The sequence below is a fragment of the Grampus griseus genome (genome assembly GCF_964374135.1).
Source record: "Grampus griseus genome assembly, chromosome: 14".
Classification (NCBI taxonomy): domain Eukaryota; kingdom Metazoa; phylum Chordata; class Mammalia; order Artiodactyla; family Delphinidae; genus Grampus; species Grampus griseus.
The window spans coordinates 23,155,919-23,175,719 of record NC_139008.1 but is presented as its reverse complement, the minus strand read 5'-3'; the positions used below and the strand labels follow the sequence as shown (position 1 = coordinate 23,175,719).

The 19,801-nt window shown below is 42.5% G+C and overlaps 1 protein-coding gene and 1 pseudogene across 2 annotated transcripts in view; one reads left to right on the top strand and one right to left on the bottom strand.

Moving 5' to 3' along the window:
• TMC7 (transmembrane channel like 7) overlaps positions 1-19,801 on the bottom strand; it is a 50,376-nt gene that overhangs the window by 7,659 nt on the left and 22,916 nt on the right. The window contains exons 6-13 of the mRNA XM_082669569.1: positions 16,247-16,392; positions 12,438-12,585; positions 11,100-11,273; positions 9,673-9,830; positions 5,719-5,836; positions 5,317-5,414; positions 3,474-3,660; positions 1,421-1,551 (exon numbers count right to left, since the gene is read on the bottom strand). Coding sequence (XP_082525695.1) covers positions 1,421-1,551; positions 3,474-3,660; positions 5,317-5,414; positions 5,719-5,836; positions 9,673-9,830; positions 11,100-11,273; positions 12,438-12,585; positions 16,247-16,392 — 1,160 coding nt within the window. The remainder of the gene's footprint in view (positions 1-1,420; positions 1,552-3,473; positions 3,661-5,316; positions 5,415-5,718; positions 5,837-9,672; positions 9,831-11,099; positions 11,274-12,437; positions 12,586-16,246; positions 16,393-19,801) is intronic.
• LOC309833187 (mitochondrial fission factor-like) lies at positions 7,562-8,318 on the top strand (annotated as a pseudogene). The gene has a single exon. The product of its transcript is annotated as a mitochondrial fission factor-like (transcript).

Sequence of the window (19,801 nt, the reverse complement as noted above, 5' to 3'; positions counted from 1 at the left end):
ACTGCGCCACCAGGGAAGCCCTCTTTTGTACTTTTTGAGTTCTGTTCCATGTGAATGTATTTCTCATTAAAAAAATCAAAGCTAAAAATTACTTTAAAAGAATGAGAGCTCTCTATATGCTGGCCTGGAAAAGGGCACAATATAAACTGAAAAAAAGAATTAAGCTGCCAAACAGTATTATTCCAGATGCATTAAAGATACATTTTTCATAATAACTTTCTGGAAGGGTTCATAAAATGTTAACAGTGGTCACCTCTTAGAGTAGGACTAAGAGGTGGGAATGGGGAGCAGTATTTTCTCTTTAATTTATACCCTTTTCTGTACTGCTTGAATTTTTCAATATATGTAACATACCACTATTACAATAAAAATATATAGACTCAGTTTAGTTTAAAAAATAATAAAACCTGAGAGAGGAATTCAAAGTTCTAGACTTTTCATTTAAAGATTAAGAAATGGAAAAAAATAAGATAAAATACAATAAAGATGAAGAAATGGAATTCCATGAGACTGTAAGTCAAGGGTTGGCAAACTATAGCCCACAGGCCAAATCTGGCCCACAGCCTATTTTTGGTTTTTTTTCATATTTATTTAGTTGCACCTGGTCTTTGTTGCCACACGTGGGCTCCTTAGCTGAGGCATGCATGTGGGATCTAGTTCCCTGACCAGGGATTGCACCTGGGCCCCCTGCATTGGGCGTGCAGAGTCTTACCCACTGCACCACCAGGGAAGTCCCAAGCCTAATTTTTATAAATGAAGTTTTACTGGAACACAGTCATGCCTGTTAGTTTATATATCATCTGTGGCTGCAACACAGATGATATGTAAACAGTTGAGCTGAATAGTTGCTATAGAAACCATATGGCCCAGAAAACCTAAATCATTTACTCTCTTTCCAGCCTCTGGTATAAATGGTTAGAACACTAGGGGGTGGCATCACTGGGATTTGAACCCTCAACTTCCCATCCTCAGGACTGAGCATTTCTGCTTTTTCCAAATTCCACACTAGACACTACATTCCTTGTGCCATGTCTGAATTGTCTTTATACCCCTAGCAGCTAGCACAGTGCTTGGCAACAGAAGACACTCCAAGTCTTCTCAGTGACCATGTATTAACTTCATAATCAGAAACAAAGAAACAATCCCAAAGGGGACGAGAAGAGAGATACTAGGAAAAGGGATCTGGGTAGAATAGAGCCAACCGACACTCTCAAACACAGTGAGAACCCTGCAAGCCCAAGCTCAGAAGTGACCCAAGATATTCCGAAACAAAGGTGGGCCTGGCTGAGCCAGGAGTGACTTACTGACCTCTGCGGGTGGAGCACTACGAGGAAAGCCAATAAAGAATGCAATGAAGCCTTTAACATAAAAGCCGGACATGTCAAGGAGGGAATGTTCTAGAAGACAAAGTCATATTTACCGTGCAATGCTGATTGTCAGAGGTATTATTGCCAAGCACAGCCCAATCAGTAACACCAACAGGAAGAAGAAATTAGAATTAGATGCTCTGAACTGCCTCGGAGAGGGTCTGCAGGTGTAAAGAAGACTTATCTAAGGGGAGAGGAAGAAAGAGGAAAAATTAAGAGCACAGCTTCCTTGAGGATAAATGAGCACAGTCATGTATTATAGGATGTAAATCGGTATAATCTTTCTAGAGTAGTCAGCAGTATAGACCAAAATTTTAAAAATGGGTCAAAAAATAAGTATATGGATATTTACTGCTACAGTTGTTAATAACAGGGAATAACTGAAAGCAACCTAAGTAGCTACCCAAGGGGTTCCTTAAAGGTTAAAGTGCATCTACACAATGGAAAATCACATAGCCCTTAGAAAAGCTTTATATCCTACATGGCACTGTGAAATGAAAAGGGTAGATTCCAAAACTCTGTACTGTATGATCTTGTTTAAGTTTTTTTTTTAGTATTTTTTTAAACATTTTACTGTAAATTTCTCTCTTTTTTTAGATTTACTGAGGTATAATTGACAAATAAAATGGTAAGCTACGTAAGAGCGTACAATGTGATGATTTGAAAGAATTCGAAAAGTATTCTCTACAGGGGTTTAAACAGGTACTGAATATATACACACCACAACAGGAGATATTTGCTTGAATTTTACAAGCATATGTATTTTTCCTATATATTAAAAATAAATATTTCCATTGAGGGAAAAAAGACTTGAAGGAGAAATCAGGTGGGGACGGGGAGAGGGGTACAGTAACAGGCATCCTCCTTAACATTCTAGAAAGCTACAGCCTCGGGAAGGGGCATCAAGTTCCTGTGACTGCAGCAGCTGGAACATCTTGTGAGCCGAGGGCACTGAGCACCAGGGACACTTGGTGTCCTGTTAGGGTGTCTGGGGGCAGGTGGCCAGTCAGACGGGGGTGTCAGAACTCAGTCCAGTACCCGTGACCCATTCCATTACCCCTACGTTGTCTTTACTGGGCTATACGCTAGGAAACCACTGCCTAACCTATTTTCTGGAAGAAGAACAAGCTCCTCTGAGCTTTCTCGCATCCATCTCTCCCTTGGTGACTTCAGCCGATTTAAGTTTCCAAATGAAAGCATCAGAACATTCTTCAAAGGCCAAAACACCCAGGTAGAAAGCATGACCCAAATCAAGGCCCTGCCTACTGGATTAAGAGCTTAGGCTCTGGAGTGAGGTAAACCTGGGTTCAAATCCCAGGAGTCATTTATAAGCTGTGTGAGCTTGGACCAGTTACTTAACCTCTCTAAACTTCAGCTTCCTAATTTATAAAATATGGTTACTAGCAGTGCCTACTTCAAAGGGTGTATCGTTGTTATTGTTATTACTACGATTATTACTTCCATTTATGAATCCTCAGGGCTTGGCATAATAGGTGATCAATAATGTCAGGGGTTATTAACAGAGGCTACCTCTGGAAGAAGGGATGGAATACATATCTGTATTGTTTAAATGTTTAATAGTGAACATATATTGCCTCTACAATAAAGAAAAAGTTTGGTTAATAAGCCCAGATAAGTTAGTCCTCTATAGAGCTACTTCACCCATTAAGCACTTAGTTCAGGTACAATGCCTAGGGCCTGTGAGCCGTTTGAGGAGCTACACAAATAATTGAGAACTGAAAATAAATGCACCAGCTCCAAAATCCAAACAGAAAACTACAAAACTTTAGTTAATAAACCTTTTGTTAAACATCACCAAAATGAACCACCGTCAACTGATTGATCAACTGCAACGCAACTCGTAGTTACATACAAAAAACATTTTTTAAAATCACAGGAGCAAAATCATTCTTAACAAAACTCTCAAAATGACAAAAATGCGAAAATCCATTAGCCTTTTTTCCAGAATAAAAATATGTATCAAATAAGGGATGCAATTTTGATACATCTAATGGGATGTGGGTGGGCTCCAAGCACGTGTGCCGAAGGTCTTGCAAGGTCAAGGATGGTCTCAGTTACTGACCCCTCAACCCCACCTCTCCTTACCTCTTTCACGTAAAAGATGATAATGAACTTCAAGGTTGCAACTGCAGGAAGAAGGGGTGAGAAGAAGGCTCCAATCCAGCAAATGGTTTGCCCATAAACGATCCCTAGAACATTATCAGGGATAGCAAACTCCTGCTGTCCCCAGCACTGAAACAGCTTCCAAGAGGAACAGTAGGTCACCAGGATCCTGGAAACAAACAGGACCATTTATCACCTGGACTACAGTGTCTGCCAAGGCCACAGAACCACATCCACAAAATCAGGGCTGTTTCCACACATACTTCTTATGGAAACTGCTTAGTCATATGTCTAGAAGATGCAGAATGCAGTGAACTCTGGAATCATTAACACCAGGGTCCAAGTCTCAGATCTACAGCTTATCGGCCAAATAACGTTAGATAAGGCTCATTCTTCTCATCTGGAATGTGAGGGCATTATAACGCAGCCTACTTCACTGCGTTGCAGTTGACAGTAAATGACACGGGCAGTCTCTGTGCTCTAGTTTGCCACTCAACCCAAAAAGTATTGAGCTACTGTGCATCCGCACAGAAAGTGGCTTATGGGGACCTACCAGCCTGCACGCTACTCCCTGGAATCCTAGAAGCTCTCTACAAAAACTCTAGGACCAGGGGCCTGAGATAAACACACATAGCTGTTCACTGTAGCATGACCACATATTAGCAAAACTACTGGAAACAACCTAAAGGCCCAGCAGTAGGGGCTGCATCAACAAATCAGAAGCCATGGGTACAGTGGAATAACATACAGTCCTTAAAGCGAGAGAGGAAAATCCACGTGCCTTGACAGGGAAAGTTGTTCACGGTAGTTTGTTTGTATGGGGGAGAAAAAGCAAGCTGCGGACCCATGTGGATGTACCACGATCCCATCTGTGGGGTAAAAAAGAACACTTCCAGCAAGACTGTGTGTTTACTTACACATGTATTTATACAAATGTGTGTCTTTAGTTTTAAGGACTGCTGGATCTACCCCAAAGTGTGAACAAGGGTCACCTCCGTGGAGTGGGGTGGGATTGGGAAGTAGGGGTAAGGTAACAAAAGACAATTCTCACTATTCTCTGGATCTCTGTATTTATTTAAGTTTAAATATTAAAAAAAACTTTAATAGGCACATGTTCACTTCATATTTGTGTAATTTTTTAAAAGGACAGTTTCTTTTTTAATGTTGACTTTTAAGGGCTTCCTGGACTTCTGGCATATACCAGGAGAATTTGTACATGTGGGTATAAAAGGGACTAAGTGAACAGGGTTTCACTTAAGGCTCAAGGAGATGCTGAGAATAATTTTCTTTTTTAATGACAGCATAGTAATGACAATCCTGATGGTGATAGTTAATGTTTTGTTGAGTTCTGTGGCATGGAGTGTTCTTAGTACTTTTATCTGCATTTTGTCAGTTAATCCTCACAACAGTGCTATGAGGTGGGCACTGCTACTATTCCCATTTCACAGGTAGGAAAACAGGCACAGAGCTTAAATAACTTGCCCTCAGTCACATGACTAGGAAGCGGCAGTGCTGGGTCTTGAACCCAGACTAGGAAATGTGGCATCCACTGCAGCCCGGAGGGGCCGGCAAGACGTCACCCCGCGGCAGCCCCGCGGAAAGCAGCACCGTTTCTGCTTCGTGCTGCCTTTCCATGGGGCACATCATGGACCAGGGGGAGGTGATGGCCTGGAGCTTTTCAAAGTCACCAATGGCTGTCAGTGGTTCCCAGGATGCGGAACCATCCAGCACTTAGTGAAGAGCAGCTGTGATGGGAACCTGTGGTGGGGATGAGGGAAAGGGTGAGGGGGTAGGGGGAGATAAGAGGGGGACCCCTCACACTTACTTTCTAGGAAAATCCACAAAAAGGGTCACAGCCAAGATGATGATGAGGTCAAAGATCATCAGCTTGTACATTTCCTGCCCAACTTGGGTCTCCCAGCACTGAAACCCAGAGAGAAACGAGCCTGACTTGGAGCAGAAAAAGCCAGGTTCTCCCAAAGCCATTTCCAGCCCCCGATCCTGCTGCCTCTGGGAGGCATCAGCGGATGCTCCTCTGAGCTCCAGCATAGACTTTTGTTTTCCAGCCCTTAGAATTAGAAGCGCCTGGCATGCCAGACTCTGCTACACAGCAAGAATGAGGATCGACTGGGATTCAAACCCTTGGCTTCACGGGCTGTTCTCTCGACCCTAATGCTACCACCCCCAAATGACCCACCGAGCAGGAGGCCCATCCCCGCAGCCTCACCGGGTAGAGTTTCTGGTTGTAGCCACAGAGCTCACACGGGTAGTTATCGCAGGATGTAATCTTGGAGTCCAGAGTGAACACCAACACACAGATGGTGGCCAGCCGCATAAAAACACACCTGCAGGGAAGAGGGTAGGAGAGAGGATGGGAAGAGGAGGGCTCAGGGCAGGCGGGCCCCTTGGAACAGGGCTGGGGTGCAGAGAAGCTGCCTTTCTTAACAGCAAACCTACAAATGGGCACAGAGTTTCTGTTTGGGATGATGAGCAAATTCTGGAACCAAACAGTGGCAATGGTGGCACAACACTGAGCATGTACTTAACGCCACTGAATCGTACACTTAAAAGTGGCTAAGATGGTAAATTTCATGTTATATGTATTTTACCACAATAATTTTTAAATGGCAGAGGAAAAAACAGATCAGAAAGCTGGGAACTCCTGAATCCAAGATGACGTAGCCACGCTGAGAACAATTCCTGGAAAGAACTAATTGAATCTTCTAAGTATCAGCCTTGAGAGATGGCTGATATACTGAGAAGTGAAAAAACTACACTGCAGAGTTTCATGTAGATACAATCTTATTTTTAAAAGAAAACAAAACATGTGAACGTTGGCATGAACAATAGGAACCGTGAAGATGAGGGCTGCTGGGGGAAAATGGATTCAAGAGAGGAGGGCAGAGGCTCATTTTTTTTTTTTTTAAAGATGCTTCATCTATTGTTTGGTTTGTAATAAAAAAAAGAAATGATATAGAAACATTAAAAAGTGTGTGGGTAGGGGAGCAAACCCACCCATCCACCTGACATGCTGTGCCTCCCTCGGGCGGACGTGAGTACCTATCACCACCAGAGAGGTTTCCATAACTAAAAACTGAAACGGAATCTAATAAAAAGTCTGAATCTACATTTGAGGAGGGATACAGGAAAACAAAAGACACCATGACGGAGCAATGAACTAAATCCAAAGTAGAGAACATTCTACAGGACAAACCCCTCAGCTTCTCCCACAAATCAATAGCACAATACAAGGGGGAATTCTTGAAAGAATAAAGGGGACTTAAGAGACATAACAACCCAACACAGCATGCTGCCTTTCTTTGGGTCTTGGTTTGAATAAACCAACCATAGAAAGCCCTCTGCAACTCCATCAGGGGACTGACTTAATTCTGTGAGGTGTGATGACGATTATGTTTAAAAAGAAAAGTTCTTGTCACTTAGAGATATACTGAGCTGTGTACAGGTGAAATGACATGTTGCCTGAGATTTGCTGAAAATAATCCAGCAGAGTGGGGGGGACCGCATGAAACAAGACTAGCAAAACGTTGGTAAATAGTTGAAACTAAGTGATGGGTACACATGGGGGTTCATTATACTGTCCTGTTTGAAAATTTCCAAAATAAAAAGATTTGTTTAAACAAAGATGCAAATGCCATCTGAGGCATTTGAGAAGCAGACAGAAAACATTCCAGTGTCACACACTCCCCACCTGGTCCTCCTTAACTCATGTGTGTTAACTCCCGGGGCCCAGCTTTACACCTGCCATTTCTTTATTTTTTATTTTATTTTTTTAGGAAACTGAATATTTGTTTAGTATGAGAAGAGACATTACAACAAATTATAAAGAGTCAGCGGTAGCCCGCTGCGGGCCTCTCAGGCCGGTGATTTGCCCGCGCGCCTCCATGAGCTTGGCCCACGGCCTCTGACGGCGCCCACGCGAGGGCCCCGGGAGCCGGCGGGCAGCAGTCCTCGCCGGGGACCCTCCAGCGGGCACAGGGGGACAAGCGTGGCTCTAAATCCAGCACGTGCATATTGAAGAAAGTGAAAGGATTTAATATGAAGCACAGAAGCAGATAATGCCGAAAAGCAAGCAGTAGTTGGGACACATTTAGTGAGTGGGGCAGCATTTCCTTCTCCCACTGCTGCTGAGATGGCGGAAATCAGTCGAGCTCAGTATGAAATGGAATACACCGAAGGTATTATTAGTCAGAGAATGAGGGTCTCGGAAAAATTAAAGGTAGCACCACCAAGTGCTGACCTGGAACAAGGATTCCAAGAAGGAGTTTCAAATGTTAGTGTGATTATGCAGGTGCCAGAGAGAACTGTTGTAGCAGGAAATAATGAAGACATTCCATTTTCAAGACCAGCAGATCCTGATCTTATACAGGCAACTCCCTTCAAACCTCTGGCACTAAAAACACCACCTCATGTGCTTACGCTAAGTGAAAGACTACTAGATTTTCTGGATTTAGAAAGACTTCCTCCAACCCTTCAAAATGAAGAAATCCATGCAGTTGGCAGGCTAAAAAGAGAGTGCTCTATGAGTGAAAATGCTGTTCGCCTAAACGGACAGCTGGTCAGGACTGACTCCATGTATGGCATTTCAAATACAGATACAACGATTGAAGGAACCTCAGATGACATGACCGTTGTAGATGCAGCTTCATTAAGATGAAAGATAATCAAACTAAATAGACGTCTACAACTTCTGGAAGAGGAGAACAAAGAACGTGCTAAAAGAGAAATGGTCATGTATTCAATTACTGTAGCATTCTGCCTGCTTAATAGCTGGCTCTGGTTTCACCGCTAGAGGTAACCTCAACTCTCAAAAATACTGTTTCAACAGCTGGAAATAAAAAGAATTTGCAAACTTCTCTGTTTCTGTCTTTGCATTGTATGCCGTTTTACAGTCCATGCCCTGAAAATGTATTTCTCCCAGAAAGGAGGTGGGGAAAGATTTATATTTGCAGAAGTAAAGGTATATTCTGTCGCTTGACTGTATATAGTTTTAACCAGTTTTGCCATAATACCTACTTAAAATTCTCCCTTTTCATGTTTTGTAAATAGGATCTAGTTTGTTTCGGTTTTATTTAAGGAATTTTTTTTGCCTCATCAATCTGCAGAGCTAATTCTATGAATGGGAGAGAAGAAAGTGTATAGGAATTGGATTTAGAGAAGTGTCTGTAAAGGAAAAATAATGCTTTATTTTGTCCTGTTTCTCAAACACTGTTAGATTAAACAGTTTAGTTAATAGACATTTTTGCATCCACATTTCAACATGAACACTACTGAAGTCATGGTCTGGTGTCAGATTTACTAAACTCAAGCCACCTCATGTTTCATGATCACCTTCAATAAAATAATTCCTAATATTTTCAGCAGTTTATCTAAGATGTGAGCAAAATGTGCATTTTTATTTTAGTTTTGCAGATGGTTTTCTATAAAGTACATTTTTACTAAGTCCATGTGTGAATGACTTAAAAAACTACAGAATAAGGTACAAATGTAGTGTATTTAATAAACTGTCAACCAAAAAAAAAAAGAGTCAATGGTAGCACACACAGTCGGTGACTGGGCCACATTTTTCTCAGCACTCACTCCAGCAAAAGTCTCAGGTTTCTGCTGCAAGTTCCTGCTGTAACTCTCGTCCCAAGGCCACGCATGGGCCTAGTGGGGTAGAAGCGTGAGGGAGTTAATGCCCCTGGGAGCCAGCCACCCTTAGGCAGGGGAGGCCAAATACTTGCTGGAGGACACACACTCCTGCATTGGAAAAGTCTAAGATATTTTCCACGCAAACTCCCAGAGATGTCCCATAGGACTGAGCCCCAGTTGCAACTTGCCAAATAACATACCTTTATAAGGTGCCTTCCCTTCTCTCTCTCACTTCCTCACTCTCCTGCTGGTATACACTTGTCTTTCTAACATCTGAAGAGCAACATTTCTTCCAAGGGCCCCACCCTATGCCCTCAGCTGTCGATGTGCTAATACATGAAAAAAATATAGACGCTCAAGTCAAAGAGATTTCCCTGCATATGCAAACTCTGATTCATTCATGGGGGCTGTCTGAAGGCTGAAGAGGATTCTTGGCTCAGCAGGGAAAGGTACCACAATGGATTAGCAATGTCTGCCGTGGGCAGGGGAGGGGACAAGTGGTGACGTGCTTGGCATGTCTAGGCATTACCTAAGGATTGTCAGCCGGATCTCAAAGCCTGGGGAATAATCCTCATAGTGGATGATCTTGGCAAAGATTATTGGGGTGATAAAATTGGCCAGCGTGATCACAATAGAAGGCAGGTACAGTATCAGGAGGTTCTCTCCAAAAACCATCTTGTCAATTTCCTATGAAGATAACAGAACTGGTCAGGAGTATAATAATTTGCGTCACAAATGAACTGACCTTAAAAGAACTCAACTGTATGTGTGTCAAGTCATATGCTGAACACCTTAAACTTATACAATATTGTATGTCAATTACATTTCATTAGAACTGTAAGGGAGAAAAAAAACCCAAACATGTTTAGCAAACAAAACAAAACATTTGTTTCATTCAACATGGCACCTAAAACTAAGCCATCTCCTTCCTTGGGTGTTCAAACGGAGGAACCATGATCTAGTACCATACTAGAAGAAAACTGAGCTCTACTGGATTTATTAAGGTGAAATATAAAAAATCCATGTATTCTGTATCAATGGGCAACTGAAAGCATTTTCAAGGCTGAACTAATTGACTTGGAACAGCCATTCTCTCCTCCTTTCATAATAACAGATTATTTAGTCACATATATGGCTATCTGAGATAAAACTAAATTTCCTAAGTAATTTGACTGTCTTCCTTGGTAAATGGCTCTCTGACTAAATTCTGGCCAAAGGGATATAAGGGGCAGTGTTAAGTGCAACCTCCAGGTCCTGCCCTTGAAGGGAAGGGGTGTGCTCTCATCCCCTTCACTTCCTTCCCATTGGCTAGAATGTGAATGTGGTGAGCTACCCGGTACCATACAGAAGAAGACCACATTCTAAGGGTGGCAGAGCTACAAGATGGAAGGAACTTGGGCCCCTGATGATTGATTTCATGAAGCAGAGCCACTAGACCAACCTGGATTTTTATTTATTTATTTATTTAATTTGTTTCGGCTGTGCTGCAGGACACGGGATCTTAATACCCCAACCAGGGACTGAATCCGTGCCCTCTGCAGTGGAAGCGTGGAATCTCAACCACTGGACTGCCAGGGAAGTCCCCAACTTGGATTTTTTTTTTTTTCCCCCAACTTGGATTTTTAAAACCACTGTTATTTTAGGTAAACTGAGGCCCCAGATAGTAAGCTGTGCAGTTGGGGGTTAGATCCAGGCAGTCCAGCCTGGATTTGAACATTGTAAACTCCAGGAGGAGGAGGAACCCCAAATACTCTATACTGGATGTTTTTTTCTTTTTTCTATTGCAAGTGGAAACTAGTCACTCTGATTTTAGGTTCTCTGTCATATCAGCCAAACTTATATCCCCGTATGTAAAACAGAATGATGATAGTATCCACCTGAGAGGTTTGCGATACACTTAGCACACATAACGTCCAACGGGACTAAAAGTTAAATTGACTTTCACGGAGCACTTACTTTTTTCATGTGTTCTTGAGAGAATATAGTCGCTCTATAGATTGCATAAAAGCATGCCGCTAAAACGGCCAGCACGATGCAGTTCAAAAACAGTCTCAAAGAGTAAATCCGTATCGTTTCTTCTGAGGTCCTTTCTGCTATTTTCTGCCGTATTCTTTCTTCCTCCAGATCTGCCTGAGAACAAAAGAAAGCTCATTTGTGAGCACTGCGATGAAGGGATATTTAGGGGTGGAAACTGGGACTCACCGTCATACTCTCCCTCTCGATCTTTAAAGTTTCCTAAATATTCATCTCCCCCAGGGATACCCTCCTGGACCAAGCCCAACCAGTTTCCATGTCTCCTAAATGAAGGCAGACCTTCTATTTAAGATTGAAATTAAACTCCACAATAACTGTGAAAACAGAACTATAACCTATTCAGGACATTACCTATATGTTACTATTACCTATATGTTATTTCTTTAAACAAATAATACACTTCATTTGATTCCTTCCATCTCACTTCATTAAACTTTTGATATCATGTCTCCTCCTTTTTTCGGTGGGTTTGATCAAGATGCTATCTGTTACTCCTTTTCTCCTGATTAATCTGGAAATTCCGCTTTTTCATATTCTCTCCACTCCACCTTATTACCATAGCATTCTTAGTCCTATTCCTTCTGGTTTAAGAGATGTTTATGACAGGTTCTCATCAAGCAGAAAAATAACCGTACAAACCAACAAGGATCTACTGTATAGGACAGGGAACTCTACTCAATATTCTGTGATAACCTGTATGAGAAAAGAATCTAAAAAAGAATGAATATATGTATATGTACAACTGAATCACTTTGCCACACACCTGAAACTAACACAATATGGTAAATCAACTATACTCCAGTAAAATTAAAAAAAAAAAGAATAACAGTTTTCTTCAACTAGGATTAAAATAAGTTTTCTAAATTAAAATTTAGAAATTTTAGAAATTTAAAATTTAGAAATTAAAATTTCTAATTTTAGAAATTAAAGAAATTAAAGAAATTTTAGAAATTAAAATTTAGAAATTTTAGAAATTTAAAATTTCTAAATTTTGTTTTAATTTTCTAAATTAAAACAAAAACAAAAAATAGTACAAGGTGATGGGGGAGAAGGGAAGATACTACATCTTTTCCCAGCCCCAGTTCACCAGCTTCATGCCTGGGGCTCAGGTGATCAACCCCAGGAAGTGGTTCTCTGCAAAAAGCTCTTGAAAACTTCATAGGGCTACACAGCTAAGCACTGGGGACAGCCTGGCCCCCACCAGCTCCTTTGCAAGCTGTAACCCCACCTCCCGCCAAGAGAAAACTGAGTGGCACTCACGCGGAGCTCATAGCGCAGGCTGCTGTGCTTCAGGTCCGCCACGCTGCGGCTGGTGATGCAGAAGTCCCAGCCCGCAAAGATCTTGTTGCAGTAACTCTGGAAGTGCTCCTCGCTCCGGATCAGATTGCTTTTGAACCCTTCCACCGACCTGGCCCCAAAACACGTTTATCGTTCTTATAAGAACAACAAAATACAGGCCCATGGATATGCTTTGTCTAAAATTTAAAAGTTACACACAGCTGCATCTTCCCCCCATTTTGACATGCTTGGTCAAGTTTTGGATCGTTCTAAATATGTGGCAGCTAACCAGGCATCTCACTGTTGAAAATCACTTCCTTTCACCCATTCAGTGGCTTCTTTCACAGCTGGAATAAAATCCAAACTCTTTTAATACACCCTAGAGGTCCCGCGTGACCCTGCACGGCACCATCTTTCCTCCCATAGGGCCACTCTGCTGCAATGACAAAGGCTTTTTTCCTATCCATAAACACACGAACCTCTCCTCCAGCCTCAGGGTCTTTGCACTTGCAGTTCCCTCTGCCCTCTCCTCTTCCCACGGCTGCCTCCTTCTTATTCCTCAGGTTTCACTCAAATATCCCCTCCACAGATTCCCCACCATCCCATCTAAAGTTGTGACTCCTGCTTCCAGTCAGTCTCTTTAATTTCCTTCACAGCAATAACCTAATCTCCAATCATCTCATTTATGTGTTTACTGCTTGTAGCCCCTTACCCTGACTAAATTTTAAACTCCTTGAGGGCAGGTACCCTGGCTGTCTTCCCACCTTTATATCCGGAATGCCTGGATATAAATATGGCCACTTTCCATGGATACTGGATACATGGATACATGCATGAATAAATGACTTAAATAGTAAAATAACCAAATATTTAGCGAGCGCCTGTTTTGGTCAGATGCCACTCTGTTGCACAAGTTCATAATCATTACTCATTCAAATGCTTTCCTGGAAAAAAATACACTCTGGCACTTGACATAAAAACGTCAAATGCCACACACTCTGTAGACAAACCAGGGTATTTTTAGGATTTGCTACTGAGTTGTGAAGACAATAGAAATGAAAGGAATTAGAGCAATCAGTTGTTCTGCCAAAGGTTCACAGCAAAGAATTTATGTCAGAACCAGCTGGGGTGCTTTTCCAAAATGCAGACTCCCGGGTGATTTCATATCCTGAGATTTTTAATTCAGTAGGTCTCATGGGGGGGGGTCCAGATATATGCTATTTATAAAGCTCCATGGTCATTCTGAGGTCTCACCCCAATTGAATGGTCTGAGAAAGCTAAGATCTAGAGAAGGGAAAAAGTATTTCCCTAGATCCAAAGAGCTAGTGGCAGAACTGGGGCTAGTACAATGATGACGATGATGATGATGACGATGATGATGATGACGATGATGATTTTAATTTAATAAACGTCTAAGTGCCAGGTCCAGTACTAAGTTCTTCACCTGCCTTGTTTCAGTTAATCCTCCCAACAACCCTTCTAGGTGTGTGCATTTCACAGACAAAGAAAATGAGGTTCACCGAGGTGAAGCCACATTTGAACCTTGGTCTCTTGACCCCTAAGTCCACCCCCATTGCCACCCTGTAGCGCTTCCTCCTCTCCGGGTAGGCCGCTCCCCATTACTTCACAGCCACCCTCCCTGCAGGCTTCCCCACGAAGCAGTCAAGGCCCGGAGGTGCAGAAGCTTGAGCAGGACCCGGAGGAGGCTTCACTGTTCAGCTGATAAAGCTTCTTCTTCAGGGCCCCTTCCAAGGCCCCCGGAGCGCCTCTAGCAATGTGTTCCTATGGTCTTGTTTTGATTTTTTATCATTTACAAAAGATACTTTCATGTTCTTTGTCTTACAGACAGCCCCTCCATAAGGTCTACACTGCCGGTCCATAAAACTTGGATCTGCCCTTGCCGTGAGCACACAACAGCAAAGCCAGAACCCCAATCAACCAACAGTTCTTTATTGAGCATCTCTCAGCCCTCAAAATGAGCCACGGCTCCTCCTTGCCAGTATGCTGCCCGTTTCCGTGGGGGATGGACACACACCAGTTCATTTTCGTCTCACAGATCCTGACTCAGGATACGAGTGCCCAGCTGGGCTCTGGGGTTTTCTCTGTGGTGGTGAACCCTGGTCTCCAGGGAGGACAGACTCAGACGCCAAAACCGTGGTCTCTTCTACACCTGTGATAAGGAGCTTCACAGCCCCATGGCTTATAGCACTGCCCGGCTCTCACAGGCACAATGAAGTGGGTAAGAGAGGTGGCCATCCAAGCATTCCCCTTGGGGCAGAGACAGTAAGCCGTCCATCAGGAATGGGTGGTTCTCCTTTCATAGTGTAGCGCTAGTGCTGGGAAGCAGCTGCCAGCCAAGGACAACATTTCCCAGACTCCCTTTCAGTGAGCCGTGGTCACGTGACTAAGCTCTAGCTGATGGAATGTGAGTGACGTTCATCACTCTCAGGCTGGGCCCAGAAACACTTACCGCGTGATACTCCTCCAAGGTCGTTTTCCCTTCCAGCCCTCAAGAGGAACAGCTTAAAAAGCCACATGCTGATGATGGCTGAGCTGCAGTCAGCTTGAGTCCCAGCAGGACTGAGAAGGACTCTTCCGCACTAACCTGCGGCCCACTAAGAACTTCATGGGAGAAAGATTTACAACTTCTATCGTGTTGGGCCACTGTACTTTAGGGGATAGTTGTTTGTTAAAGTAATTTAAAGTAATTAATAATCCTCACTTTTCTTGGGAATTGGCACCTCCCACTAAAATGTCTGTCTACCACGTGAAATGCCACATTCTCATATGACCCTAACCCACTGGCCACAACTGAAGGGTCAGAATTGGGTACCTGAATGAAGCAGAGCCAGCAAGTCTCTTCAAAGGATTTCTGAGCCTGTGACCCTGGGAGTACACATAAGGAAGCTGCCACCAGAAGAATCAGAGATGCAGGAGCCCTTGCTTTGGGTTGTTTTGAATCCATTCCTATATCCTTGTCCTTCCTGTAATTTGGACTTTCCTCCCTTCCTTGGTTCTCTCAGCCACCCAATTCCCCTTTAGCCCAGTTAGTCAGAGCTGGGTTTCTGCCACTCGCAACCCAGTAGAGACCTGGTTAGCATATATACCGGATCAAAGATAAGGTTGGTGGGACTTCCCTGGTGGCACAGTGGTTGAGAGTCCGCTTGCCAATGCAGGGGACACGGGTTCGAGCCCTGGTCCGGGAAGATCCCACATGCCGCGGAGCAGCTGGGCCCGTGTGCCACAACTACTGAGACTGTGCTCTAGAGTCCATGAGCCACAACTACTGAGTCCACGTGCCACAACTACTGAAGCCCACGCACCTAGAGCCTGTGCTCCGCAACAGGAGAAGCCACCACAATGGGAAGCCCACGCACTGCAACGAAGAGTAGCCCCCACTCGCCGCAACTAGAGAAAGCCTGTGCACAGCAACTAAGACCCAACGCAAATATAAATAAATAAATAAATAAATAATAAATTTTAAAAAATAAAGGGCTTAGGCTTGATAGATTTAAAAAGAAAAAACAAAGATAAGGTCGGCAGAATGGTACTGGCAAATGTGTTCACTGATGATTGACTGAAGACTCTGGGCTGCTAGTCCAGCTCCCAGATGCTGCCCCCATCCTCCAGGTGTCCACAGCCTCCAACACACTCACAAACCTTTTTCCACAGAGCTCAGCCCTGCACTCTGCTCATCCTTTGGGCAATGGCTCTTGGAGTCCACGGACCTCCACGAGACTCCAGCCATCAAGAATAATTCAAAGAGAACACAATGACAAGATAAACTTTACCTTTTCACTATCCAAAGAAGGCTCAGGGCCAGGTAGGCAACTGTGCTTAACACATAAGCCAGAGGCAGATCATAGATGAAGTTCTGAAATTTCACCCCGTCAATGGTGTAATGTCCATAAAAGAGGCAGGTGTCCTCCAGGAAACCCTGAAACAAAGCCAAGGGCATGAGGTCAGATTAGTGAGTTGACTGCAGGGAACCAGGAAACCAGTCTCTGCCTCAAGGAACTCACATTCCAGTGTCACTGTTCATCCCTGAATTCCCCAGAGGCTGGAAAAATTCCAGATTTGCAGCAACATGGATACAACTAGAGATTATCATGCTAAGTGAAGTCAGACAGAGAAAGATAAATACCACATGATATCACATATGTGACATCTAAAATATGACACAAATGAACCTATTTATGAAACAGAAATAGAGTTGTGGACATAGAGAACAGACTGGTGGTTGCCAAGGAGGAGGAGGTTGGGAGAGGGACGGAGTGGAAGGCTGGGTTAGCAGATGCAAACTATTACATATAGAATAGATAAACAACAAGGTCCTACTGTATAGCACAGAGAACTATATTCAATATCCTATGAAAAACCATAATGGAAAAGAATATAAAAAAAAAGGGCGTATACGTGTGTGTGTATATATATGTGTATATATATCTGAATCACTTTGCCCTACAGCAGTAATTAACACAGCACTGTAAATCAACTATACTTCAATTTAAAAAAATAAATTAATTTTAAAAATAATTTAGCCCAATTTAAAAAAATGAAAAAAAAATCCATAGATATATGAGGTGCTCAACTAGAGTTTGGGGAATAAAGCACAGATAAAGCCTGAGCATTAAAAATACACAGGGGGGCTTCCCTGGTGGCACAGCAGTGCCCTCTGTCCCACATGCCGCGGAGCGGCTGGGCCCGTGAGCCATGGCCGCTGAGCCTGTGTGTCTGGAGCCTGTGCTCCGCAATGGGAGAGGCCACAACAGTGAGAGGCCCACGTACCGCAAAAAAAAAAAAAAAAAAAAGAAGTCCATATAAGTGCACAAGAAAGGTTGAGAAAGATATGAACCATGGTGTTAAAGGATTGGTGGTTTCTGGGAAGAGGTAATTTTATTTTTTACTCTATAAGTCTTATATTTTTATGATAACCCTGTATTCTTATACTGAGTACTTAAGTAAATTTTTAATAGAAAAACAAACATGTAGAAACAGAAGACTCCATCTTTTCTTTAACCCTCCTGAAGCTGGGGCACACAGGCCATAAAACTTGCCCAACTGTACAAAACATGTTTTTATTGCCCCAGGTTGGTGTCAGGATTGTCATCAATCTCTCCTACAAAATAAAGTTACATCACAGGACAAAGGTCCACTGGGCCTGGAAAATAATTTCTCTGATACGATCATGAGCTTGCCTCAATTGTTTTCAGCAAAGACAAGCCACTGCTTAATCTCTCTGGCCAGCTCCCTCTTGGGCCTATCATTAAAATTTATATGTGACATGATAAAGGTTATTAGCTAAAACTACTATAGTAATCATATTACAATATATAAAGGTATCAAACCAACATGTACATCCTCAAACGTATACAGTGTTATATGTCAATCACATCTCAATTTTTAAAAAAAACACACGTAAAAGATGTAAGAATGCTACTTACTTGCTATGTTGAGGACTGTTTTTCAGTGCATAAATGTGATACGCATACTGTAATGCATTAGTGAAGATTTTAAAAACAGGAAAAAAGATGGTTGTAAAAGTGCTACTTGCTCAATATGTTCAGAATACTTTTATTTTAGTCAAGGCATGGGATGTCGACTCTGTAATGTGTGTAGAAAAGTTTTTAAAATTCAGTGTGAGAGAGAAGTTGTAAGACTGCTACAGACTTGCAACCCACATGGAGAACAGAACCCTGCTATTTCCATGAATGGATGTGACAGTCATTTTGTAATACATATAGAAATGTTTAAAAACACTTGTAAGACATATGCTGAAGTGGTATTTGCTTGCTACATAGAAAACCCTGTTCAGCGAGTGGCTGTTTTGTTCATTCTATAAACATGAACAGAAGTGTTTAAAAACACATGAAAAATATGTGTAAGGCTGCTACTTGCTTGCATGGGTGAGAACAGTGATATTACAGGGAATGTACATGATGGCCATTCTGTAATGCATGTAGAATGGTTTTAAAAACACATATTGAAAACAAATAAATTGAAATTAACAACAATAAAATTTAATTAAAATTCAGTTTCTTGGTCACATTAGCCACATTTCAAGTGCTTAAGAGTTAGTGGCTGTCGAATTTCACAGTACAGATACAGAACATTTTTATCACTGTAGAAAATTCATTCTTTGGGGCAGGGCTGTTTTTTATCATGCATAGTTTATTGAACATTTGTGATCAACTGCATCTAAGTCTCCTGTGAAATCTTTCCTATAATGAAGAAGATCATGGTGTGTGGTGACCTACAACAAGGAACTTCTCTCATGGGACGTGACCTAAAGAAATGGGGCTAACAGCAGTTCTGGGATTTGCTCTCACTAGCATGTGACCTTGGGTGAGTCACTGGCTTTCTTTTCTCCTTGCGTAGTTTGCAAGCTTCAGTTTTCTCATTTGTATAGTGGACATTTTAACACCCACCTGACGATTCCTCTCAGTTGTTCTGAGGAAAACATGAGATCAGAGATGTAAAATCCACTTTTTCAAAACCAAATGCAGTGGACAAATTCGATGCTTTCTATCTATCGATTCAGAAATGTTCAATAGCATGGCATTTTAATACCAGTAACTTTCAGAAAGGTATTTTTATATACTTGTATTTTTTAAAACATCTAAAGGAGGGGTTCTCAACCTGGGATACTTTTGTTCCCCAGGAAACATCTGGCATGTCTGGAGACATGTTTGCTTGTCACAGCAGCAGGGCTGCTACCGGCATCTAGTGGATGGAGGCCAGGGATGCTGTAAACACCCTCCAGTGCACAGGACAGGCCCACAGCAAAGGAGTGTCGGGTCCAAGGTTGAGAAACCCTAGTCTAGAAGGCAGAGACACCACTTTTCATAGCTGCAATCTTATTTGCTGAAAAAAAGTGGGATTAAAAAAATGAAAGCACACACAAAAAAACATTTTTTAGAATAAAGAAGAATTTAAAACGTTTGGAACTACTACAGGAAGGATGAGATTAATTCTACGTTAGAGCAGCAGGGTTAACCTGGGATTAATAGACTTTTAAGGGATTTCAGGGACTGCGTATGTGTGTGCACAAGTGCGGCGTGTGCATGTGCACATGTAAGGGCATGTATGCACGTGTGTACCACGCACACCTGCGTGTGTAATTGCTGGGAAGAGGAGTCACAGCTTTCATCCAGGTGGTCTAGGATTACAATATGTTAAGGTCTTTCAGTGTCAGAGAAGTTAAATAAATTCTATCTGGGTTTATTTTCACGGAAACTTCTTTCTACAGGGGAACTCAGATCTTGTTGCACGTCAATACAAAGGGGGCAGGAATCAGGAAAAGGCCAAGGGCTGAAAGTGACAAAATACATTTCCTGTACATCTTA